The sequence below is a fragment of the Tachypleus tridentatus genome, chromosome 11, assembly GCF_004210375.1.
Source record: "Tachypleus tridentatus isolate NWPU-2018 chromosome 11, ASM421037v1, whole genome shotgun sequence".
NCBI lineage: Eukaryota > Metazoa > Arthropoda > Merostomata > Xiphosura > Limulidae > Tachypleus > Tachypleus tridentatus.
In genome coordinates this window covers 93,395,158-93,420,261 of record NC_134835.1, presented here as the reverse complement: position 1 = coordinate 93,420,261, position 25,104 = coordinate 93,395,158, and the positions used below count along the sequence as shown (strand labels likewise).

Genomic DNA, 25,104 nt, shown 5'->3' with positions numbered 1-25,104 from the left:
GTTTTTACGGAGCTTGGACGATCGTGGTTCGGTATCTAACGAAGAAAAGTAAATCATTTTGATACACTTTACAAATCATGCCATCCTAAATCCGCAAAAATAGAAAAAAAAAGTGACATTTAATTAGAGAAGATATTTTTTTATCTGACCAATTTATGAATACCTTTCAGGTTTCTCTCAAACACGACGTTTCCAAGTGGCAGGTAAAATAAGAAACATTGACACTCATAAACAGCATCTACATATGATTCCTTTTCCACCCGAAATAAAGACACATACTGGACACTAATGGTATCCTGTTTTGAATTATCTTAGACTGAGTTACTAATGCTTAAGAACTGGCACTGGATAATCTAACTAGAAACGAATGAAGTGGATATTCATAGACACATATCCGGGAGGTTTTTTTCCCTTCGTTTTATATTTACAAAATTGAATTTTGTAAAATATGTGCTGCGTCATGACGTTGATATAGCAACCTTTTCCGAGAAATGTGTATGTTAAAAGATCAAGAAAATGTTTTCTCATTTTATTTTAAGAAAGAAAAGTACGGCACAACCAAAGAGGTTACTGACCTTCTTACAAGTGCGATAAATATTGTTAAAGCGTAACTTTAAAAGTCTGGCGAGGCAAAATCAGAAACTTGTTTGTCAAACTCGTATTTTAAAACATAAGCTAGATAGGGATTACTATCTACGTTTAAGTTTTTTAGTTTGTTTTTTTTACATTTCAGTGTTATTTCCATAAATATATTTGTGATATTTCTAGGTGTCTTATGTTTGTTTGTCTTGTTTAAGTGCAATGGTGTACAATGAGCTGTCTGTCTCGTTCCCAACGCTCAGATTGATTTGTTTATTTTGGAATTTCGCACAAAGCTACTCGAGGGCTATCTGTGCTAGCCGTCCCTAATTTTGCAGTGTAAGACTAGAGGGAAGGCAGCTAGTCATCACCACCCACCGCCAACTCTTGAGCTACTCTTTTACCAACGAATAGTGGGATTGACCGCACATTATAATGCCCCCACGGCTGAAAGGGTGAGCATGTTTGGCGCGACGGGGATGCGAACCCGCGACCCTCGGATTACGAGTCGCACGCCTTAACGCGCTTGGCCATGCCGGGCCCGCTCAGATCGAACCCCAAATGTTAACGTTAGCGTAATAATAATTAAAACTTGCTACTGAACTATTGGGATTTTAATTTTAGTCACTTTATTCTGTTTCTAGGAGTTTTAGGTTGTTTTAGATATCTTAATGCTAGTCTTAGACATTTAAGATTAATTATTTTTAATTTATTTTGATGGGGGACTTGATATCAACTGGCGTAAATGGTGCTTGACTTGCTATCTTTGGGTCGCAGGCTCAAATTCCATCAATGAACATAGGCGTCCCTTCAGCCGTTGGAGTGTTATAATGTTACTGTCAATCCATTTTTAGTTGGTAAAAAGAATAGCTTAAGATTGGCGGAGGGTGTTCTATCATCTCTGTTGATTTCTATTCAACAAACAAAAAAACATACTTAGACATACGTTTAGGTTATATTTAGATATTTATATGTTATTTATAGGAAATTTAGGCTATTTGATATCAGTTTAAAATTTAAAAAAGAAATCAATCATTTCTCATCATAACTAGTTTAAAAAAAAGTTTCAACTCATTAATAAACGTTTAAAATTATAAATGGCTTTAAATGTTACGGCGACTCTTTTCTTTTTCCGAAAGGCCCACGGCCCGGCATGGCCAGGTGGTTAAGTCACTCGACTCGTAATCCGAGGGTCGCAGATTCGAATCCCCGTCACACCAAACATGCTCGCCCTTTCAGCCGTGGGGAGGTTATAATGTGACGGTCAATCCCACTATTCGTTGGTAAAAGAGTAGCCCAAGAGTTGGCGGTGGGTGGTGATGACTAGCTGCCTTCCCTCTAATCTTACACTGCTAAATTAAGGACGGCAAGCGCAGATAGCCCTCGTGTAGCTTTGCGCGAAATTCAAAATCCAAAATTAAATCGAAAGGCCCTCGCTGGAACGGCTGTAAGTCTACGGATTTACAACCCTCGGTGGACACAGCAGATAGCCCAATGTGACTTTGCTATAAGAAAACATAAACATTTTCCAAAAATTACAAATTTAAGATAGATCTAAATAAATCTTTTTTCGTTTATTTAGAATTAATCTTTGCAAAGGGGACTGTTAAAATAAGTTTCAAATCACCGATTAACAGTAGGGAAAATACCGATTTTTTTACAATTATGAAATGCTAAGCTGAGTATTAATTTAGACGTTCTCACGTCCGATGGAATGTCATGGCGATGTTAAAAGTTCGAATAAATCCTTAGTTTAAAGCAAGTAAAGCGTTTTAAATAAATGCGTCTATCTTTGACTGAAAGGGCATGACTAGTAACTGACTTACTGCATTTATAAAAATGTTTTTGTCAAGTCACTAACCAATATGTACACAACATCAAGTGCCGAAAGAGCGAGGAACGTAACTTATTAGTTTGAAAAGGCTGTGGTAATTCACTTAACTCCCGGTTAGACCTGTCTTGTCTCAGATGATATTTCAATCAATATGAAGTAAAAAAATGACAGAAACTAAACAGTCAACTACAAAAGCGTTATGAATAGAATCCAACGAGCATTCATAAAAGTTGTATGTTGGGAATAGCTATCAATAAATCTTTCTTTTAAATTAAAATATCTTAAGTCGTTTAGGGAACATTTTGAATCATGTTAATAAGAAAGAACAAAAGAAAAACAAAACCAGGAAAAAACAAACTATCTGTGATTTGTCGGAGTGTATTTGTTCCTTCACTCTAAGGCAATATACTAATTTCGTTTATATGGAAACAGGAGGTAAAGAGCTTAATATGTTTTACCATGATTCTGTTTCTGTTAGGGAGCTCGATTCGCAATGTGTAGGTTGCGGGATCTAATCCCAACCACATCAAACATGGTCGCCCTTTTAGCCGTGGGGACGTTATAAAGTGATGGTTGACCCCACTATTTGTTGGTAAACGAGTAGCCCAAGAGTTGGCGGTGGGTCGTGATGACTAACTGTTTTCCCTCTTGTCTTACACAGCTAAATTAGGGACGACTAGCGCAGATATACTTCGTATAGTTTTGCATTAAATTAAAAAACAAACTGTTTCTGTATCTTTTAATGGTTTCGCTATTTTGTAGGGTGAAGAAGGAAGACTCATTTGATTATATACATAAAAAATATAATTTTGTTTCTTTTTAATTAAGCACAAAGCTACATGATGCTGTGTTATTTATGCTGCGCCTAATTCGGGTATCGAACTCCGATCTTTAGCTCTATAAACCTTCAGACTTACTGCTGAGGCAAGATTTTTCCTCTAGCTTAAACAGAATTATCTATTCTGTCACTGCCGGCCATAGAAACTGCGAAACACCTTTGTAGGATATTACACAATAGAAAGTTCGTTAGTGGGTCAAACGTGTCGTTTCAGTATCTTCTTCTTGAAAAATACACTTATAAAAATATTTTTGCAGGAGGTTATACTAATTAAAGCTTATGTTTTAAAGTTTGGGAAAGGTTAGTTTTGAATTTTGTGTAAACCTACACGAGGGCTATCTGAGCTAGCCATCCCTAATTTACCAGTGTGAGACTAGGAAAGGCAGCTAGTCATCACCACCCACCGCCAACACTTGGGCTACTCTTTTAACAAACGAATAATGAGATTGACCGTCATACTATAACACCGCATGACTGAATGGGAGAGCATGTTTGGTATGATGAAGATTCGACTCCACGACCATCAGATTAGGAAAGAAAATGTGTAAAGTGATTTCTGTTCCCATCATTTTATCCCAGCTTAAATCATTAACTTTACAGGAGTGGTTTTATATCATCCCAAACAGTCCTTTGTAAAGTGCGTGTGTACCTTATAGCATGGCCACATCGAGGTATCTGAGTCCATCGAAGGGAATCAGACTCCTGATATTAGCATTGTAAATGCGAAAACGTACCCTGTCCTTTTCTAAGATAGCGAGATAAAGGTTTTAGCTTTACTTTACACTTTCTTTGTTGTTAAGTAACACAATCAAAAGACATTTGCTTTGAGCACTTAGGATTTCATTGGGACTATAGTTGTTGAAATAGATTTTGCAGTTTGTTTAAGCTTACCTTCTATTAAATTATCTTATTGCTTTTGAATTTTAAATCAACTTTATATTGTTTGCCTGTGTTTGGTTTCTTTCAATAAACATTTTGAAAAGGTTGCCAATATGATTTATTCATTTCTCCCCCTAAATCAAAGGTAAATAAAATAGTAATTTAATCACAATTAAAAATTTTTCTGTTTGAATCTGAAATGAATACTTGAAGCTGATAGTTTGAAAAATAAAAATTTTTATGCTGCTATCTAGTGACTTATTTATTTAATAATAAGTGATAAATCATAACATTTAGATTTACTATAAAATAAAACTTCATGATGGACTAATTATCTCTCATTTTAATTTTTAAAATATGACTTTTAAGTAATATAAAAATGTGAAACTATTTATCCATATTATGTTTTTATTTATTTGAAAATTGTAGTATTAATATTTTTTCTTGAATTTGCCCTAATAATACCTAAAAATACTTTTAACTGTGGTAGTTATACTCATAGTACATGATAAAATGATAAGGAACACCATGCGATATTTTTAAGGAATATATGTATCCAAAACCTTTTCTTACAACAGGAAATATTTTAAATTAAAACGGTACTGGATTGATGACTCCACGTATTCCAGTTATTATATTTTTGTTTAAAAAGGTCGAAACGTTGTTTTCTACTTTATTTTGATTAAAGTTTTAATACCCATACCATCCATCTTTAGAATACAGTTTTATTCAAGTTGAAAAGTTGATTCATTTTGTTCAAATTAATTAACAGTTTGTGGATGTAAACATTCATTCATTTTCACATTTCACGAGAATGCTAGCAAGTGCTAATTGGTTTTTGTGCATATATTTTGTGTTTAGCCAAATTTAAGTAAGGAATGTTTGTTTTATTTTTAAGCAAAAAGCTGCACAGTGGGACTATATGTACTTTACCCATCACGGTTAACGAAACCGGAATTTTAGTGTTGTAAACCTGCAGGCTCGCCGCTGAATCACTGGGATGATCTAAACTAAATGTTTAATGCGTGACAGTTTCAAATCTACAAACGTTTTTTCCTGATTATATAACAGCAAGTGCAGTACTTTAGTACAAGATTAGATAATAAGTAAGATCGATATGTGAGATCCATGATTGACTATGCAGTTGAAGTATTATTTAATTTTAAACAAAATATATGATGTTTCTTATATAACTTTCTTTAGTACCACTAAAGTCGTAAGCTTTGAAGAATGAACAAATCAGAATTCATTACTGAAATAAATGCTGTGGTTTACACTATTTTTGAATTAATGTTGTGACTGTATTAAAAGATTAAGGGTAACATGTCACCGTAAGATCATGTGTACGTGTGTTAGCCAAAATCATGTTTCTACCAAATTTGGCGAATTTCCAGGATAAATAAATAAAATGAAAACAGAGAAGTTAATCGTAGAATACTTTTGATGGATAAAAATGCTAAGTTTACAATAAGCCTATTCATAAAAAAATCGGGAGATTTGCTGAAGGTAGCAGTGCCTGCCAAGTTTCGATATCATTCACATTTATGGCTGTAACAATAAAAGCTTTGAACCTGCACATACCTGAACCAATATATATATTATAAATTTTGTAAGTATATTTATGTTCCTGTCAGAAACAATAGAAGGATTTATAAAAAGTCGATAATGTGTAATAAACGCAATAGTCAAGATTTGGTTCATATCTAACCTTCGTTTCCAATAGGCCAGTTATATCTTATCCACTACAAAAATCTGCTACTTTCTAGCAATAGGTGACGTGTTTCGTCTTGCTACGATAGTTTTTCAAATATATAATATTGTGGGAAATTCTTCTTAAGCCTCATTGGAATTGAACTTATATCATTAGAATGCTTTTAATCCCTGATCAACAGACACTCATTGTGTTTGTTTCTTGTTGCTGTCTTTCAGTTTCAAACACAACCTTCTGTTATTGGTTCACAAGGCGAATTCTTTCGGCAATTGAATAAATAAATCGTCCAACAGTAAAAGCTGTAAACGATTTGTGTCACATTTAACATTATTTGGAAATAATTTACGAGTTTTCGGGTGGATGAATGCACTCTCTAGATACTTCTATCAGACAGGTAAAGTGCTCAGCACGTGCCGTTCAGGTTGGACGAAAAGCGTCCATCCGAAACATCGTAGATAAAAGAAAACTTTTTAACTGCGACAAGAAGTGAATTGTCTGAGAACATGCTGTCTTATTTGTTACGACCAAGCTTGAATATTACCTCAGATAAAACGTAGTTAGTGAGGCAAGTTTCTGTGAATTTCCTTGGTACTTTTTGTAACTTTTGTTGGCTAGTTATTAAATTGTAACTTGTATTGCCTGTATCTTTCGTTGCCAAGGTACTATTAATCTATAGTTTTAATGTTAAACAACTTAGTTGTACACATATTTTTATGCATCTGAAATTTAAAAAATGTTGAGAAGAATGTTGGCTTTATTTTGCCCGATGGTATGATTTTTTTTCCTTTGTCGGAGACACGGGACGGAGCCTTGAAGACTGATCAACGTTGAGTCTGATCTTGAAGTTTTTACGCAAGAGCCATCTGATCTTGAAATAGATAATTTTACAAAAGAGCAATCTGATCTTGAAATAGATAATTTTACACAAGAGCCATCTGTTCTAGCACTAGATAATTTTACGAAGGGGGCATCTGATCTTGAAATCGATAATCTCGAACTTACAGAATAAAGGGAAAACAGTTAGTCGATAACTTTAACAGTCATCTCTCAGGCTACTCCAGTTTGATCGTTTTTTTTTTATAGTGCATCCTTGGTCCTAAAGCATAAAGTGCGTTCTTCCGGCAACCGAACACTAACCACAGACTCTTGAACCACGCCCATCCTCCCAAAAAAAAACTTAAAACTAAAATCAGCGCCCTTGTTAAATACCAGCTAGTTGCAACCACGCTACTGATTTCCAATGAAGTTATTTTAATTAGGAAAGCTCTTCAATACTAACCACACGTATCAGGCAATATACGCTGATACGTATATTAAAAATACGTTTATTAAAAATAATAAAATTAGGTTGAGCACAATCATTATACTTCTAGTTCATAAAATACATTATTTTATTTTCCTGACAATTATTAAAAATAATAATGAATACATTTTATGATAAGGTCACAATAAACATGTTTCATAATATAAATGAAATTGTGTGCAACTTTCTGCTATTGTTTGTTTGTCTTTGAATTTCTCGCAAAACTACACGAGGGCTATCTGTGCTAGCCATCCCTAATTTTGCAGTGTAAGACTAGAGGGAAGGCAGCTAGTCATCACTACCCACCGCCAACTCTTGGGCTACTCTTTTACCAATGAATAGTGGTATTGATCCTCACATTATAACGCCCCCACGGCTGAGAGGAGTAGCATGCTTGGTGCGACGGGAATTCGAGCCCGCGATCCTCAGATAACGAGTCGAACACTTTAATCCACCTGGCCATGCCGGGTCGACTTTCTACTAAAACTCAATAGTTTTATTTTTGACTTATTTAGAACTCACGTTTCATGGTTTTTGCTTTCTGTAAAAACAGTTGAAACTCAGAGAAAACGGTTGTCTTATTTGTTATATTCATTATACATGTGAAGTTTGATCCTTACATGTTTTTCGTCCTAACGTCAATGAATACTTCGTTTATTTTGGAAGGAACACAATCGTCAAGAGTGTAGTATGAATAAGGATATGATTTGATTTTTTAAATATTCCAAATTAAATTGTAATAACGAAACTTACAACGAGCAGTAGGCGTTTTACAAAGGAAGTTTTTAGCGATATATAATATACAGGGTAAAAAATGCATATTCTAGACAGAAGCTATTTCGTAGCAGTTCGTTTAGTGCTTGTAATCAAAATCAATCTCATATTTATAGACGTGTAACTTGAAACTATTAGCATTTAAATTTTATCTGAAGAAAACGTTTTGTGGAAAAAATAATTAATTATTTCTTACCCTTTCAGTTACTAATTTAGTAGAAACACAAAACAAGGAAGACGATAATAGATAGGAGGTTTGATTCAAAAAATCACATTCGCCTTACGATTTATCAGACATTGCCTATACTTGTAAACATTCCGTGGTTAACGACCATGCTAACATCCGAATTGTATATTGTATAAAATCTGTTAACATCCTAATGTTTTAAAAAGTGATCGTTTTATGTTTTTATGTAAAAGTCAAGTACTGTCCCTAATTAAAACCTCCAAAATTCTACAACTTGTTTCGTTATTTTGTCTCAGCTGGAACTATTTTCCTTTTGAAACCTAGAACAATTATCTCGTTCATTTGAAATCGTATTTTTTTCGTCTGTTCTTCTCATCCATTTTCTTGTTTATTTATTATCGCTATAATTTCATTCTGTTAATAACTTTACATTCAATGCTCATTCTGCATTTATTTTTGTCTTCACTTTGAGGGTGTTATTGTCCCTTGTTTTGTTTGCATGTATTGTTTACTGGTGTCACGATCAAATTACCGACTTATTTTTATGCATCTCACTACAGACATGGTTCACAAAATTGAATTACGTTGAGTATATATATATTTTTTTTTGCTGTTACAATATTAAGTGTAACGAAATAAATATAAATATTGAACCAGAACTCACATTTCCTGTATAAAATGTATAAAATACAAAGAGGACACCAGTGCAGTTCATTATCGTGGGATTAATTCAATATATGATGGAACTTTTGTTTGAAATTTTCTACATGACTTATACGTAGCCAAGAACCCATTAGCAATTTGATACATGAACAAAGTTAGAAAAAATCTATCTCTATTGCAGCCAACGTTTCGCCGTTGCTGTTTCGTTATGATTGAAATAAAAGCTCTTTTATTATCATCTGGAGAGTAAAAACAGATTTTTCTATAAAACTATAGCTAAATGAGTAAATCATACTAGTAGACACTACAAATTCTGATACATGAGTAGTTTAGTCTGCTCTCTACTGTTACTTGGTAAAACAGCTTTACATAATACTAAGCAAGTCTATGTGATCATGTAAGCTCAGCAGGAAAGTCGGATCAGGTTCTTGAGTTATGTAAATCGGATTGGTATGATTAGTCATTTCGCTTCTTCAAACTACATGGAGCTTTAGTATACAGTCACGCGAGTTTTTTGACACAAGAGAATTATAAAATGGTGCCCAGAAATATGAAACTTTATTAGCCCGAAGTCCATAAATCCATTTAAACATCAAAACCTAACGCTTGAACTAACAGGTTATCAAACTGAGGGAAGACTAGTAAAAGTTCCAAAATCCCCTAACTTTTTTATTTTATTGTTAAGTGTTTTATTCCACATGGCCTAGAAAGTAACATTTTCTCACGTGTAGGAAATATAAATCATGAATTGATGTGTAATGCCGTACTTAATTTGTATGTTTCATATTATCGATTATATCGCTATAACACTATAATATATGCAATAATTTTATCCTAATTAAATTTTTGACAAGATTTCTTTGCTTTCCTGGTGGTACTTGGTGTCTGTCTCTTTGTAAACATGCTAAACTCTTTTTATAATAGATCCAATTAATTATTTGGACGATTTTGTACGTAATAATTATGGTTCAACAACTAATTACCTTTAACTTTCCATTAAGTAAAAAAAAGTTAGATAGAAAATTGAATAGATTTTTTTTGTAATTATTAATTTATTTTGTTTAAACTGAATCTGGTAAAATTAATAGTTCAAAATGTTATAATGAAAGCCATAAATGATTACTATTAGTTTCTAGTAATTTAAATAGTCACATTGAAGTTTCTTATTTGGGCCTATTAATGTTTTTTTTTTTTTACAAGTTATTATAAATCATAAGCAAAACAATAACTGCTTCCTTTTCGGAAATGGCTATGTTATGTTCACCCTTCCATCTCTGGGCGGAGCTTTGAAAACCTTTTCTTGCTAATGGACGGATAACTTTACACACGCCCATAAGGGGAATTACCATACTTTGTTTGTATATAAATTATTATATGTATTTGCGTGGTAGTCGAAAAAACACTTCAGGTGTTTTTTTATAGCACTCTATAAACTTTAATGAGCGAAAAACACAGTGAATGCGCAGAACAGGTCTGAGACGTTGTTTTTTTCTATTTTAACCTGACCTTCTGCATTGCCATTTGGTTGGTATTGTAAGGACAACCTGTTGTCTATTGAATTGTAGTACAACTGGCCGCTGTATTAAGTTCCATAAAGTTAAACACAATAAAATAAGCACAATTCATGCTAAGATATTTTAATAGTTTGGTGTCTGAGATACCGGATACAGCTAACGCTGTAGAAATTATTGTCACTGGATTAGCAGTGACTGCCAGCTACGGATGTTATGACAACCATATCGTTATTATCTTTTTAACAAGACAGTCAGACGACATTCTTCGCACAATTTACTATATGTACGTGCTACATATTTACATACGATTAAAGAGGTTGGACTGACACACCCACAAGCACCTGCTTGGGCACAGCCTTTAATATATATATATATGACTTTACTTTCAGGTCTTATCAGGAATTTTAACTTGTTTACGAGATTGTTGCTTGCATGTTATGCTTTTCTTTATTACTTAAAAATATTTACACGTTATGAAATCTAGACTCTGAGACAAGAAGAATGTATATAGATATAAATACATATAATTGTGTGAAAATTGTATTCGAGATATTATACGCTTTAAACGTTTTCTTATGTATTAATTAAACCTCTTGCACTTAATTGCTCTAAACCCTCATCTCACACATACTTTTAATTTTATTACGACGTTTAATTTCTTTCCTTTAGTGTCTCTCATAATTGGCATAACATTTAATATTGCTGCAGACTTGGGTTATGTGTTTATAGAGCCAAAATTTAGTAGCATGAAAAGTAGAAAAAGTTGTTCAAAAAGACACTTTTAGTTGCCAAACAAACACGTCTCACATCCTTCTTCATAAAATAAAAGTTTTGAAAACGATATAATTTATGATCCTACGCGCTTTTAATAACTGAATAAAACATGTATTTTAGGCTTGCCAATATTTCAGGACTTACTATAAATAAATGAAAAAAGTTACTCACTCAACAGTTTCGTTGGATGGACAAACTTTCTTTTCTGAAAATCCTAAACACATGAAGAAATGTAAGAAATGTAAATTGTAATGTTTGAACAAAAATATCTGAATATATAAAAGCCTTGAATCTCTAAGTGTAATTAATATATTTCAAAAACAGTCTGTTAAATAATGTTTGTTAGATTAAAATTATTGGTTATTATCTATGATAAATTTCGTGAAAAGCTTAAACTTTGTATGTGTGTGTGTGTGTGTGCGTTCAATTTGCTTCAAAACTTTTCTAGTAAAGCTATTGTATAATAAAAATGGTTTATCAGTAAAGAATAGTAATAGGATCTGTTATGAATACAGCTAGCTCTATTAACTGGCACTTTTGTCGCTGGACATAAGTGATCATTGTTAATATGCTGATATTATATATCATTGTTTACTGTTATCTCATCATCGTTATATACATCTGTTCTTCTTCTACAGCTGATGGTTTGTGAGACTGTTTTACAAACTGCCTTGGCTCGTGCCGCAATCTGGGTGGGCAGCTCCTATTGTCACAGCGCCCTCTTTATTTGTTATGCCGATTTGTTTGATGTCTGTTAGAGCCAGTCCAAATGATGACGCTAAAGTGGGAAAAACTTTCGCCTGCCGAATTTCAACAGCTACAAGATTTTATACAGTGTAAGTGAAACTAGAATTTTGATGATAACGTATATTTATGTTTATTTGGTTTTTTCCGTATTAGTTTATTTTTCATGACTTGTATGCACGAAAATAACAATCTGTGTCATTTTTATGTATGTAACGTTGCTACACTCTGAAATTGTAAATGATCAACATATAAGATACCAGCATGTATGTATAAGTAACTAATACTACTCGACAAATATCTAAACACTTGCAGTTACATTCTTTTTTGCTTACTTGTTTGTTTTTAAGCACGAAACTACACATTAAACTATCTGCGCTCTGCCCATAGCGGATATCGAAACCCAATTTTTGGGTGAGCCATCAAGGAGCCATTTTCATTTCCATGTTTTAAGTTTCATGTGATGGAAATTATCATGTTGTAATGAAGTACTTGTTTATAAAAACTCCGATTTAGTGGAAAATGGAGAATATTTTTCCCATTGTAAGTTCTGTGATCGTTTAATAAAATTGCCTAAATTACTAGTTATTGGAGGGTTATAATCACAGATTATTTACACTTTTTTCTTAAGTAGTAATTCAATTATAGCACGATATCAAGTATCCCGCTTTACGTGATGACTGAAAACTATTTCACTTAATAAAATAGGTGCAAATTTTATCCACTGAAATCACCGATATCGAAGTGTTCTATATGTGTTTTATGAAAATTAAGTTTATGAACCTTTAAATTAAACATAAAAAAATTAGTTTGTGTTATCAGTAACTTAGATAATTTCTTAGCCCACCTAATTTTGTATTACGTCAACATAAATCTTTTAAGCTACATTTATTTTATATAAAATATAAATACTTTTAGAAACTGATCATATTTGGTGAATTTTATCTAAAAATTTAGATTGTATATGGTTTTACGGTGTAAAGTATGATAATCTACTCAACGTAAGCAAAGCATGAAACTGTACAAGTAATTCTGAACGTTTACTGAGGTCGGTATTCCTTTCAAATAACTATTCTTATCTATAATAATAAAAACAAGACATCCCTAAGAATTGTTCAAGTAAATTTATGAAAGTATTTCCCAAATCATTAGGTTAAACGAACATGTTAATGCTTACAAGATTTCTTGTTCAAGATGTAAGCCTTACGAATTCAAATGAACCTTTTATAATAGTCAGAATGATAATTTATAGAGAACAGTGTATCATTTGTTGCATGACACTCTACTATTATATTATTTTAGCAATGATCTAACTATAAATTTATAGCAGAATCGAGAACTCGAGCACGAATTTCTCTCTAAGATAACTTAAAAATCATTTACAAATTACCTTACCCGGAATACAATTCATGTATCTTTCACTTTTAGTTTTCGAGTACGTGAAGAGCTGAATGTTATATTTGTTTTATCTTTTGGATGTGTGTGTATACGTCTGGGCTCTTAGTAAAATGGGTTTTGTTGACTAGGCAACGGTTAATACGGAGTTTTATTAGGCTGTATAAAGGTTCATTATTAATTTCGTTAATAATATAGTTGTCATTACTGCTAGAGTCGTACTGTGTTATACATTTCAAATTATCTTACATTGTTAAAACATCTACTGGAGTATTTTGCAGAACTGAAAAATATTCAGTGAAATATGGTTCACAGAAAGTGAAGCCATTTAATTAAAATAAAGGCCATAAACGACATGCTTTGTTGTAGAAAACAGGACGTACTTTCATGGTTTCGTGAATCCTTCATTAACTTGAAATGAAAGTAGTAGTTTGTAATAGCTGGAGAATATTTTTACATTTCATTATTAGGTTGCAAAATCTTACACAAATCACTGCACACTATATTTATAGATATTTTTATCATACATACTTCGCCTATCTTTATATTACGTTCTTGAATTCAGTTAGAATTATTCTTACAAAAAAGGAACTGCCATTAAGTTTGCACTTCACACTAAGTTAAATTTTCTAATTAATTTTTACTGAGATAAAAGAATGTATTGCCAATATATTTTGATGATGGTAAGTTGTTGCTGGCTTGCTAATTTTCTTCTGATTATTAGTTCAGAATTAGGGTCTGCGTCAGATAACCTTAGTAGTTTTGCCATAGATACAAAATACAGATATAAATATTTTAATAACATTTCTTGAACAAATACTTTATATTGTGCTAAATATAGGTTAAAAGGTGAATTGTTATTTGAATTCAAAACAAATATTCGTTGATTATTACTAAATGGAACGTTTCGTTCATGTAACCGAAGGAGATTAATTAGGTTCCTCTATGCCAGTGAATTTTATCCATATTGCTACCCTACATCCAACTACAATGTAAAAGTATTAACTGCTAAAGATGCCATGGTTTTCCTTAACTCAGACTTCGTAATCATTGTATTTTCGGCAGAATATATAAAGCCTTTATATTTTGAAGATGTTTTAGTACACATATTACAAATATTGATACAATGACACATTTCACTGTAGATGTAGACCATGACACGACGAATGATTTGTTTATACTCATATATTTAGTTCATTGTTAATTTCTGATCATCTAGCAATGCAATGCCTCCACAATTGTTAAATGACGTAGAGCTGAAGATCATTACATAGGAAATGAAAAAACTCACACAGCGGAGCATTTAGGACACCACTCCTAGTCTAATCCCGAGTAACGCCCTCATATGTAAAGGCTATAAACACTCCGACCCGAAAAAAGCTATTGCTCTATATTCGGGCATATTTCGAAGAGTCGTAAACAATGTAACTAAAAATGATTTAAAATCAGAGAAAACTTACGTACATAACGTTTACAAGCTTAGCTTCCAGTCACATCCAGAAACCAACACTTGAAATGACCGAATTAACTGGAATTACATCTATACCATTTGACCACACAAGTTTCAAGTTTCTGATGCAGTTTTAACAGGCATGTGAACCTGTGACGTGTTTAACTAAACGTGGTCTTGAGAGCCGACGTCCATGTATAGTAGAGAGCCTGTGAAAAGCTTATAAATATGTTCGGCTTTGAAGGTCGAATTCTATGTGTAATGAAAGGTCTGTAGACAGTTCATGAAGTCATATGATCTAATAGTGACCTCGCAGCTCCTCACAAAAGCTTACTAAAATTGAAAACGTGTTGAGTCACGACATCATTGTGACAGGGTACATTCAATACTGAAGGAAATAGTTTCAAAGGCAGCAGCGGACACAGAAGATCATTCTTATAACCATTAGCAATACTGAAAACAAAAACAACAGTATTGCTTTATAACACTAAGGAACATACTAAATATTACTCAATAGCAAATATTTTAATAAATATTTAAAAACAAAACAAAGTCATCACTGTAACTAATGTTCTGGCATTCATTATGATAGTAATACATACAAAATATACTACAATATATATTATAATATATTAATATTTGGATAAAAGGTAAAATTAATAAATTAAGTTTGGAAAATATAAGTACATTAATCACGAGATAAAACAGAGTTCATCTTTCAATTTAATGTCTCTCCTATACACAAACGGTCAAAGAGTATAGCCAATTCACAAATGAATAATTTGAATGATGGCTTTATTTGTTTGTTAATAAGCCCAAATATACACAGCAGGCTACCTGAGTTCTGGCCACCGAGGATTTTGAATCTCGATTTGTAGCGTTATAAGCCTGTAGACTTACCACTGTGCCACTGGAGGGCTACATGATGGTATAAGTTGCAGCACATTAATACACCGAACATAAGAGGAGATAACAGCTAAATTAGTAAATCAAACCGCTGACTTCACGTGTTGCTCCATTTTAAGGTAACAATTTGTAATTACTATATAAAATATATATCCGGTTTATATCCCATGGGAAGAATACGCTATGTTTCCACCAACTACCGGTACATGACGCAGTATTATTATTATTACATTTTTTTGTTTTTGGTTTTAGATAATACAAAATGTTATAAATCAAAATTTTATAACTCGATGTATGGAACTGTGAAGACAGAAATGGTAAAGGCAGCTTTACATTCTATACTGGCTGCAGTAGTAAGATTCTATTACTGACAAAATACATGGGTGAATATTTATATACAAATTTCAGCCACTGCAACAGTAACTGAGTACAGCGTCTTCCAACCATGTTAGTCGTGTTTTTGCTTGCGTAGTGAAGCCATTTCATCAGTAGATAATGGGTCAAGCATGGATGTAAGCTGAAATATAGCAGCTAGTGGTTTACAGTTTTATATCAATGTGTTAGAATGAAGATGAAACTATATAATTAGAATATAGCTGCTGTGTTTCAGTTTTGTGTACAAGAGTTAGAATGCAGATGAAAACTAATGAAGCTGAAACATAGTTGGCTGTGTTTCAGTGCTTAAAGTGTTAGAATTCAAGCGAAAACTAAAAAAGCTAAAATATAGCTGTGTTTCGATGTTAAAACCAATGTATTAGAATGCAAATGAAAATTAATAAATAGCTGATTGCGTTTCAGTGTTTATGGAAAAATGTTAGAAAGCAGATGAAAACTAATAAAATAAAATATATCGGTATTTGTTTAAGTTTGAATAAATTGTTAATATCCAGACCAGAGCACTTTCAAGTTAATGGATCGTTTTATTGATTACACACAAATATGTTTAGACAACCTTCTGAACTTTTTTTACATAATTTTAACACAGTCCATAAAAGAACAATAGTTTCATGATTTCTTATTTTATGCACATGATCTTCGTGTATGCTACTAAAGTCTTTAACATCTCAAACTCAGTTACTTTGACAGGAAATCAATAAAACATCCTCTGTCATATAAACAAAAAATAACCGATTAACATGCATTAAGAGTTAATATCTTTTTAAATTACAAAATAGAATCCTATGGGAACTGATTGTTCAGTTGTAAAACAGATATCTGGACGTTATTTAAGTAGTTTTATACCCATCTATTCTTTTGGCAATGTATTTTGTACACCCTTCCTCCTCCCCCAGCGTCTCAACGATGTTGATTTAGGCTTAACAACAAGAAGCAAATAATGTAACATTTTCTGGCATTCAGTAAGTCACATTTTTAAAATATACTGTCGTCAGTGAACATGTTCAGTTAGTCTTACCAGTGTCGTTAGTGAATAGGTTCATTTACTTTTGCTACTATCGTTGGTGAAGAAGTTCAGTTAGTTTTACTAGTGACTGACTAATCGGTGGCTTTTCAGAAAGAAGTAGTCTGTTTGTTTGATTGTAGTTAAGCACAAAGCTACACATTTGGCTATCTGTGCTGTGCTCACCACGGATATCGAAACACGATTTATAGCGTTGTAAGTTACACTGTGCCACTAGTGTACCGTAAGTAGTCAAGTATTAACTGGCTCTATAACTGTATTCATAGATGTATAGACAAGGTAACGAAATCTATTCTATTCAGATTTTAGATGTGCTTTGTTTTAAGACAGTTTTGTAATATTTAACCATATTACAGGTTAACGTTTTGGATTTTGTAAACGTTTCTGATAAAGATGAAAAGTGGGAGTGAGGATGACATAATTATGTCATCATATAATTCATTATTGCAAATGTAAACCAGATGGCACACAGTACAAAGTACATCTCCGCTATGTAGCGATGATCATATTCGGCTCTCAAAAAAAAAAAAAATGTGGATCCGTATCCTTCGTTATGAGCGGGCATAGACTATTTTTGACAGGCCAACAAGGAATAATAATCTACATATGACCATCAAGTTCCATCAAAATTTGACCACATTTAACTGAGTTATGGAGCAAAAATGACGTGAAAATTGGTCTTCATATTAACAGATAGAGATTTTATTTTATTTTTATGACCTTTGCCATTCAAAGACAGAACACTTCTAACTTAGGTCATAGTTCAAATGTATACCAAGTTTTGGCTAATTATATTAAGTCGTTTTTGATAAAACTTGCTGACAAACACACACACATACACACTCATTGGGGTGATGAAACTTTAACTTCTCCAAGTTCGATAATGAAAGTAATAATGAAAGGCGTTAAGGTGGATTTCAAAACTACGTTACTGCATACAGTTTGTACCGAGGAAATGGTAACATTGTCAATATTGAAATTACACAAAGTGATTTATATTTTGATTAGTTAAATTTTTGAAGAAAATAAAATAAAGCTTCCTATCTTAATAAGGTTCTTCTTTTACTAGAAAATTAGTTTTGCAGTTACTGATTAGCTACAGAGTAATCGAGTAAAATTTTCTGTTTTTAATTTTATCGATTACAGTTTCTTCTAAGAAGCTGACTGAGGTGTTAGAATATGAGTTTAAAGAAGGGGGAGCTTTATCCAAGTACAATCCTGAAGGAGTAAGTATGCACAACTAAAGAAATCACGTTTCTAAATCTAACCAGTTAAATGTTTTGTTTAAAGTGTTGTTGATTTGTTTACAAAGAACTGTTGCTGTGCTACTTTCGATTTAAATGGTAATATTACTAGTGTGATACTTACTAGGACTTTAGGTTTTTATTATAATTAGGGTTTTGAAAAGTGTGCTTATTAACTTCTTCCCATTGTTATCAAGACCTGAATTTCCTTGTCAGGTAGAGCAGTCCTTTGTAAATCAATACTCTAATAGAAATATGGCTTTTTATAACTTTAGGAGTACGTTGATTCCTATAAACATCATTTACTACTGAATATTTTATTTGAAAACAATCTCATACTTTTAGTGTTATCTTGAGCAATAATTAATTTCAAGGTAAGATTTATTTCTCAATATTCAACCGCTTACTTCAATCACAACAAAAAACTTATTATTTAACACATAATTTAGCGTGAAAGTGGTAAAGAGTCGAACTAAAACCAATGTACATATAAATTAATGGAATGACTGAAAAGGAAGTAGCTCTTAGCTGAACCAGAAATGAGTAGAATGCAATTTTGTAAATATACAATGAGCTCGCTTCTCATATTAATATACTTTTATCATTAAAATTTTAACAATTAACTGGAGACATAGCTACCGAATAATTTGCATTCTTAATCAAATTTATGCTTTTCGTATCTCTAATGTTAAAGTCACCATATGCTTTGCTCTCTGCGAAAAGCTAAGAAACAACCATTAGTTTTGTTGCTATTGGCATGTTTATTATTGGCTTCTGTTTGCTTAGATATTTGTATTATAAACTACTCATTGTCCCCTGTTATGTGAATGTTTCTTGAGGTTCTGGATTAAAAACTGAATACAAAATACAATAAGATTCAAAATTTTAAACTAATAATTTTAGTAAAAAATAAACAGTTAATTAAGCATTATTTTGAGATGTTACTTTCAATAAAAAGTATTTTTCCCTAAAAATATCAGTAATAATTAAGAGCTAAAGATTTTACATATTTCAATATATGACTGGACTGTGAATACGAAAATTCATGGTTTGCGGCCGCTACTTTTACCATCATATCTATTGAAGCTTAAAATTACAAACTACTTCTCTTTAAATATTTTATTAAAGTTGACAGTTACAGCTTTCCCTTCTCACTGTAAACTAAAAAATATGAAGTTGACATGTTATCGACATATCCTTTCCAATAAGAAAAACAAACAAACATATTTTAACCATAATGAATTAGCAGAGACAAAACTTGTTTTGTTTTGTGTTTAATTTCGCACAAAGCTACTCGAGGGCTATCTGCGCTAGCCGTCCCTAATTTAGCAGTGTAAGACTAGAAGGAAGGCAGCTAGACATCACCACCCACCGCCAACTCTTGACTACTCTATTACCAACGAATAGTGGGATTGACCGTTACATTATAACGCCCCCACGGCTGAAAGGACGAGCATGTTTGGTGTGACCGGGATTCAAACCCGCGACCCTCGGATTACAAGTTGAATGTTTTAACCAACGGGCCATGTTGGGTCATTTCTATAAGTAAACCAATGCCAATTTCGGGATTTTGAAAATGGAGGGGCTAAAGATGACAGAGAAATGACTTTGGAGGGTTAGGGCGTTTTTTAAAGATAAATTAAGAATTCATAAGAGCTAACCTACCTGGTCGTGCCGGGCCAGAGAGACAAACCCAATTACTACATAATATGAGTAATGTTGTCTTAGGTCTCGTCTGAATGACAAATACGAATATAAGCAAAAGAAATCCTTCACGAATTTTACCTTTAATAAGGTATATAAGAGTAGAAAAAGTTATTTTTAAGATTTCGGAATTTGAAAAAGAAAAATTATTTAACACTAAGTATTTCCACATCTGAAAAAGTCGAGATTTTTAATGGCTCTAAGTAAAATATCTAATTAACTTCAGCAAATTATTCCTTTATAAACCACGTTCAGATAGGTATTCTTGCTTTGTACGTTTTACAAGTTGCACGTTACTGTGAGCCTATAACTCTCATTTATTCATTATAATTACTTACGATGAGTTTTTGTTATCGTTTTGTTGGCTGAAAGTGCCTAATGGCTCGCATGCCCAAAAAACGCGCTCTACAATTTAGGGCTGTAGGTGCACTATAAAAGTGGCGGTCATGTTCCCGAGGGTTTATGGTTCGAATTCTGTTTCAGCAAAAAATTAGCTCTGCAATTTCGGACCGTGGGTGCACTATTAGAGAAGCGGTCATATTCCATCATTCGATTAGAATAGCCCAAAAGTCAGCAGTGGGAGGCAATCACCAGCTGCGTTTCTTCCAGGACAGCGAAAATTTTTTAAGACGAAATAAATGTGGCATTAATAGTAAATACCCCCTGCCGGTTCATCATGGAGTTTTGTGTTGATACAGCACCTTGTAATATTACGAGCACGGAATATTTGTATATAACGACAGTTACATATACTGAAGTGTTTATACAAAGTGCTGGAGATTTTTACGTAGGTAAAACAGCAGAAGAATTTTTAAAAAATCGCTTCTCTTCGGAGTTTGGAAGTTAGGCGTTCGGCTCGCAATTTGTTGGTCTCCAAACATGCTAGCCCTATCGGCCATGGATTAATTATAATGTAATGGTGAATTCCACTTTTCCTTGGTAAAGAGTAGTAAAAAATGTGTGGTTGGCGGCGTTGACTAACTGCTGTGTCTCTATTCTATTATTTCTTACGCTAACACTCCTAACCTTCGACTATCTTTAGCAAGAATTAGTGGTGGGCAGTGTTGACTAATTGCTGCATCTACGTATCTCTAGTCTATCACTTCTAAAGCCAACGCTCCTAACCCTCAAGTACCTTTAGCAGCGGAATTCAACAAATAACACTCCTTTCTTCACTGTCTATATTATTAATTTGGACAATAATTCATTAAAGGTTTTGTCAGTTTACAATAGAACGTCATTTAGATTTTTTGGTTTGGTATCCCCTTTACCACAGTCATTGTTTCCTTTTGTTGCAGGATATTGATCTGGAAGGATTTCAGCTATTTTTGGATACTTACCTGGAGATCGAAACTCCGAGAGATTTATCCAAACGTCTTTTTCTTTCGTTTTTAAAAAAGTCACCCCAAGCTACAACCCAGAGTTTTGATGGTCGTCTTCTTAAGGTAAATACTGAAACAACTTAGGTTTTATTTATGAGAAAAAGGTGAGTTTAATCGTTCCGATAAATATTAGAGCAACTTTTAACACTTCAGTTACTATTAGTGTGTCGTTTTATCAATCATGAACCTTGGCTTATATCTGTTTCATTACTTTCTCTTTATCACACTTTACTGAAAACACCATATAAGCAGTATTTCATCTATTACAAGCACTTTGTGCCAGCTCTGAAATCAATATAATAAACGTACCCAATGACAACTAACTCACGCTCTTCAAATTAATATATATATATGTATAAACATATTAAGTCTGGGATATGAGAGTTGCTGACTATTTGCTGGTTTATAGGTCTATAATTTGATATTATGAAAACCTTATTGTTTATCGGGTGATCACCTGGGATATAAATGGTCAAATTTAGTCAAGATGATCATTCCTGCTTTTACAATTTTTTATTTATACAAAAATATTTCATTTTATAGTAAACGTTTTCTTGCTTTGTTAATGCCATAAAGTTCTATTTTCAATTCACGTTGCTCCTCGGAAAGTGAATCAAACAAAATAGTAAGTAATTGATTTTATTTTTGTTTATCATGCGTTTGTGAGTAAAACGTACACAGAAGTTTCATTTTTAATGTGATTCTAATTGTGCATCTATTATTTTTGTAACTTACAATATATTGTTGTGTCTCCTTTGGTCTGTGATTCTACAGAATGAGTGTTAAGAAGCCCTCACGTCCTGTATTTCGTAGGTGGCAGCTGTGACGTCCACAACAGCCTGTGCACCACTCACACCACATAATGGCTGTAGTTCTTTACCGGAGTTACCCAAGCATGGACAAGCAGAAAAGAAGGATGAGAAATATCATGGTTTGGCAGAAAAAATACACGGCCTTACAGAAAAACTACACAGCCTAGGTCATCATCGCAGTGACAGTGACAGTTTCACTGGCAAATCCGGTAAGTAAGCAAAACATAATCACAAGGGCGTAATTTGTGTGCGAATGTATGAAGGGGTAGTAGCGACAGGGTACCTACAATGTCGGACCCCAGTATGGTTCGGTGGAGGCCCACGGGGTATTAGTCTTCTTTGCCCCTCTCCACTTGACGCTTCTGTTAGTTGTGACTTTTAATAACATTTTAATTCGTTTAAACAAGTTGGATAAAATATAAGTATGATTGCAACTTATTTTGATACTTCGTTTATTTTCACAACTTTTCTCGTGCGTTTCATGACACTTAAAGGGTTCTTACAAAATTATATTAGCCAGCAATTGTTTTGTTTTTTTAAACACGGCTTTTCATTTCATGTGTCTTTGGGCATCTCTCAGAAAGGGTCTCTGAACTTCGAAATTCCTTAACAACAACTGACGTAACTTCAACTGAAATTACGTTTTCTCAGTTTGCTAAAATGTTAACAAATATGCGAGCAAGAGCATTAGTTATTTTAGAAATCCAAGTGTGTAGTTCAACTGGAGCTCCTCTCTTTACATTAAGTATTCTCTACTGTGAACCGGAGCCGTTGAACTGTAGTTAAAGTGAGATATACAATCCCTTTGTGTTTACACGGGTAGAGAGAAAATTACTATTGCACACTAAAAACAATCATTAGAACAAAAATAAATTGTCACGGAAGATAGAAGACGTAACCTCTTTTCTACAAATAAGCTACCTTGTAACTTCAGAGTTTTAAACTCATTTTTATTTTATTTTTCAATATGGCGCATACAGACATCAGAAGATTCGCTACGCAAAGTTAAAGCATATAGTAAGTTATTTCTTTGTTTTTGAATTTCCCGATTGATAGTACTTTTTAAGCTTCCATCGATCAGACTCAATAGAGACTCTACAGAATATGTTTCTTAGAATACATAAAGTTAAAAATAAAAAGGACACGAATATAAAGAACCACATTCCAAGAACTTCAACGCCATATCTGTATCTTTTTTTTTTTTTTTTTCAAAAGGATGCGCTTCTGTTCACCCAATGGTGACTGTAACTCAGAAATACGGGGACCAGATGTCAACGGATTCCTCTCCTAACCAGAGTGTGGTTTCAAGAAATTCTTCGCGAAAGTCCAACAGTTCTATTCTTGTACACAACAGTGAGTTTTACAGCACCGATTGTAGAACATTCAGTAAGGTTACGGAGATTATGATAAGTTTTAAACCTCGTTTGACCTAAATGAAACACTGATGTAATTTTAATATTGAATTATTATTACTAGTATAAAGTCACCCACTCACGCACATATACATGTAAGGACTCATGTCATTTCTTAAGTTCCATTCTTACACATATTTTACACATTCTTAATTGCTTATTGCTTTGAAGATTTGCTCTATTACCATAAAGTCAAAGAAATTACTGAGGTTTTTTATACACAATATGAAATATTCGATTTCGAATTTATGACTTGATTACTACCATTATAAACAACGAAGTAAGTCTGGATTGAACAATTAATTGTGTTCTGGTATCTGGGAAATATAATATAACATTTTATTAGGTTGAAAAATGATTACCATTTGGAATCGAATCGGTACTTATATTATAGAACCAGCATAAGTTATTATATTATCAACCTTGCATAAGTTAATACAGAACTCTCTTAAATGTACGAGTATTGTTATTTAATTAACAGTACTGATTAACATGTTTAATACGAGGGCTGTTAAAAAAATACGCGGACTGACGTCATAAAACAAAATGTACTTTATTTAGAAGTTACAGGTCTGGGACCCCTTCAAGGTACTCTCCTCCCCAACGCACACACTTATCCCAACGGTGTTTCCACTTGTTGAAACAGTCCTGGTACGCTTCTTTTGTAATGTCCTCCAGCTCCTTCGTCGCATTTGCCTTAATCTCGGGAATCGTCTCAAATCTTCTTCCTTTCAAGGGTCTTTTGAGTTTGGGGAACAAGAAAAAATCGCAAGGAGCAAGGTCAGGTGAGTAGGGGGAGTGGGGAAGAACAGTGATCGAGTGTTTGGCCAAAAACGCACGAGTTCTGAGGCACAAATTTCGCAGCAACGCGGTGCATCTTCAATTTTTCGATCAAAATCTCGTAACAAGATCCAACTGATATCCCACACTCTTCAGCAAGCTCCCTGACAGTCAGACGTCGATTTGCCCGCACCAGGGTGTTGATTTTGTCGATGTGTGGGTCGTCAGTTGACGTGGAAGGACGTCCAGGACGCTCATCATCTTCAATGAACTGTCGACCATCCTTAAAACGTTCATGCCACTTGAAACATGCCGTACGATTCATAGCAACATCACCGTAAGCCGTGTTAAGCATAGCAAAAGTTTCAGTCGCAGATTTTCCAAGTTTAACACAAGATTTCACAGCAAGTCGTTGCTCCTTCAGGTCATTTATTCTGAAATCCGCCAAACGAAAAAATCGCACTTCACTTAAAACCGCGTAGCTAATACACAAATGAAGATATCTGCAATCGGGAAATGGCGTCGTAATCAGCTGATCTGTGCGAACCTAGCGACACCAAGCGGATTCCCCTGGAACCAACTGGAGCCGCGCAATTCAAACAGTCCGCGTATTTTTTTAACAGACCTCGTATATATCTTTATTATATATATTTATTCTGCATTTCTAGCTTAGTTTATACATTTAAGACTAATCCAAATCTTATAAACTTACTCAATCTAGTAGTATTGATATTATAACTTAAAATATATTTCCTAGGGAGGGTACAAAGCTAATGTGTCAGTGCATACTAATCATTTA

General features: G+C 33.4%; 1 protein-coding gene across 10 annotated transcripts in view; it reads left to right on the top strand.

The window, feature by feature from the left end:
* LOC143232783 (diacylglycerol kinase beta-like) overlaps window positions 1-25,104 on the top strand; it is a 234,384-nt gene that overhangs the window by 157,085 nt on the left and 52,195 nt on the right. For all 10 annotated transcript variants that reach the window (XM_076468636.1, XM_076468635.1, XM_076468628.1 and 7 more), the window contains 5 exons: window positions 11,695-11,892; window positions 18,118-18,197; window positions 21,218-21,364; window positions 22,115-22,322; window positions 23,329-23,466. In XM_076468636.1, coding sequence (XP_076324751.1) covers window positions 11,826-11,892; window positions 18,118-18,197; window positions 21,218-21,364; window positions 22,115-22,322; window positions 23,329-23,466 — 640 coding nt within the window. In that variant the 5' untranslated portion in view covers window positions 11,695-11,825. The remainder of the gene's footprint in view (window positions 1-11,694; window positions 11,893-18,117; window positions 18,198-21,217; window positions 21,365-22,114; window positions 22,323-23,328; window positions 23,467-25,104) is intronic.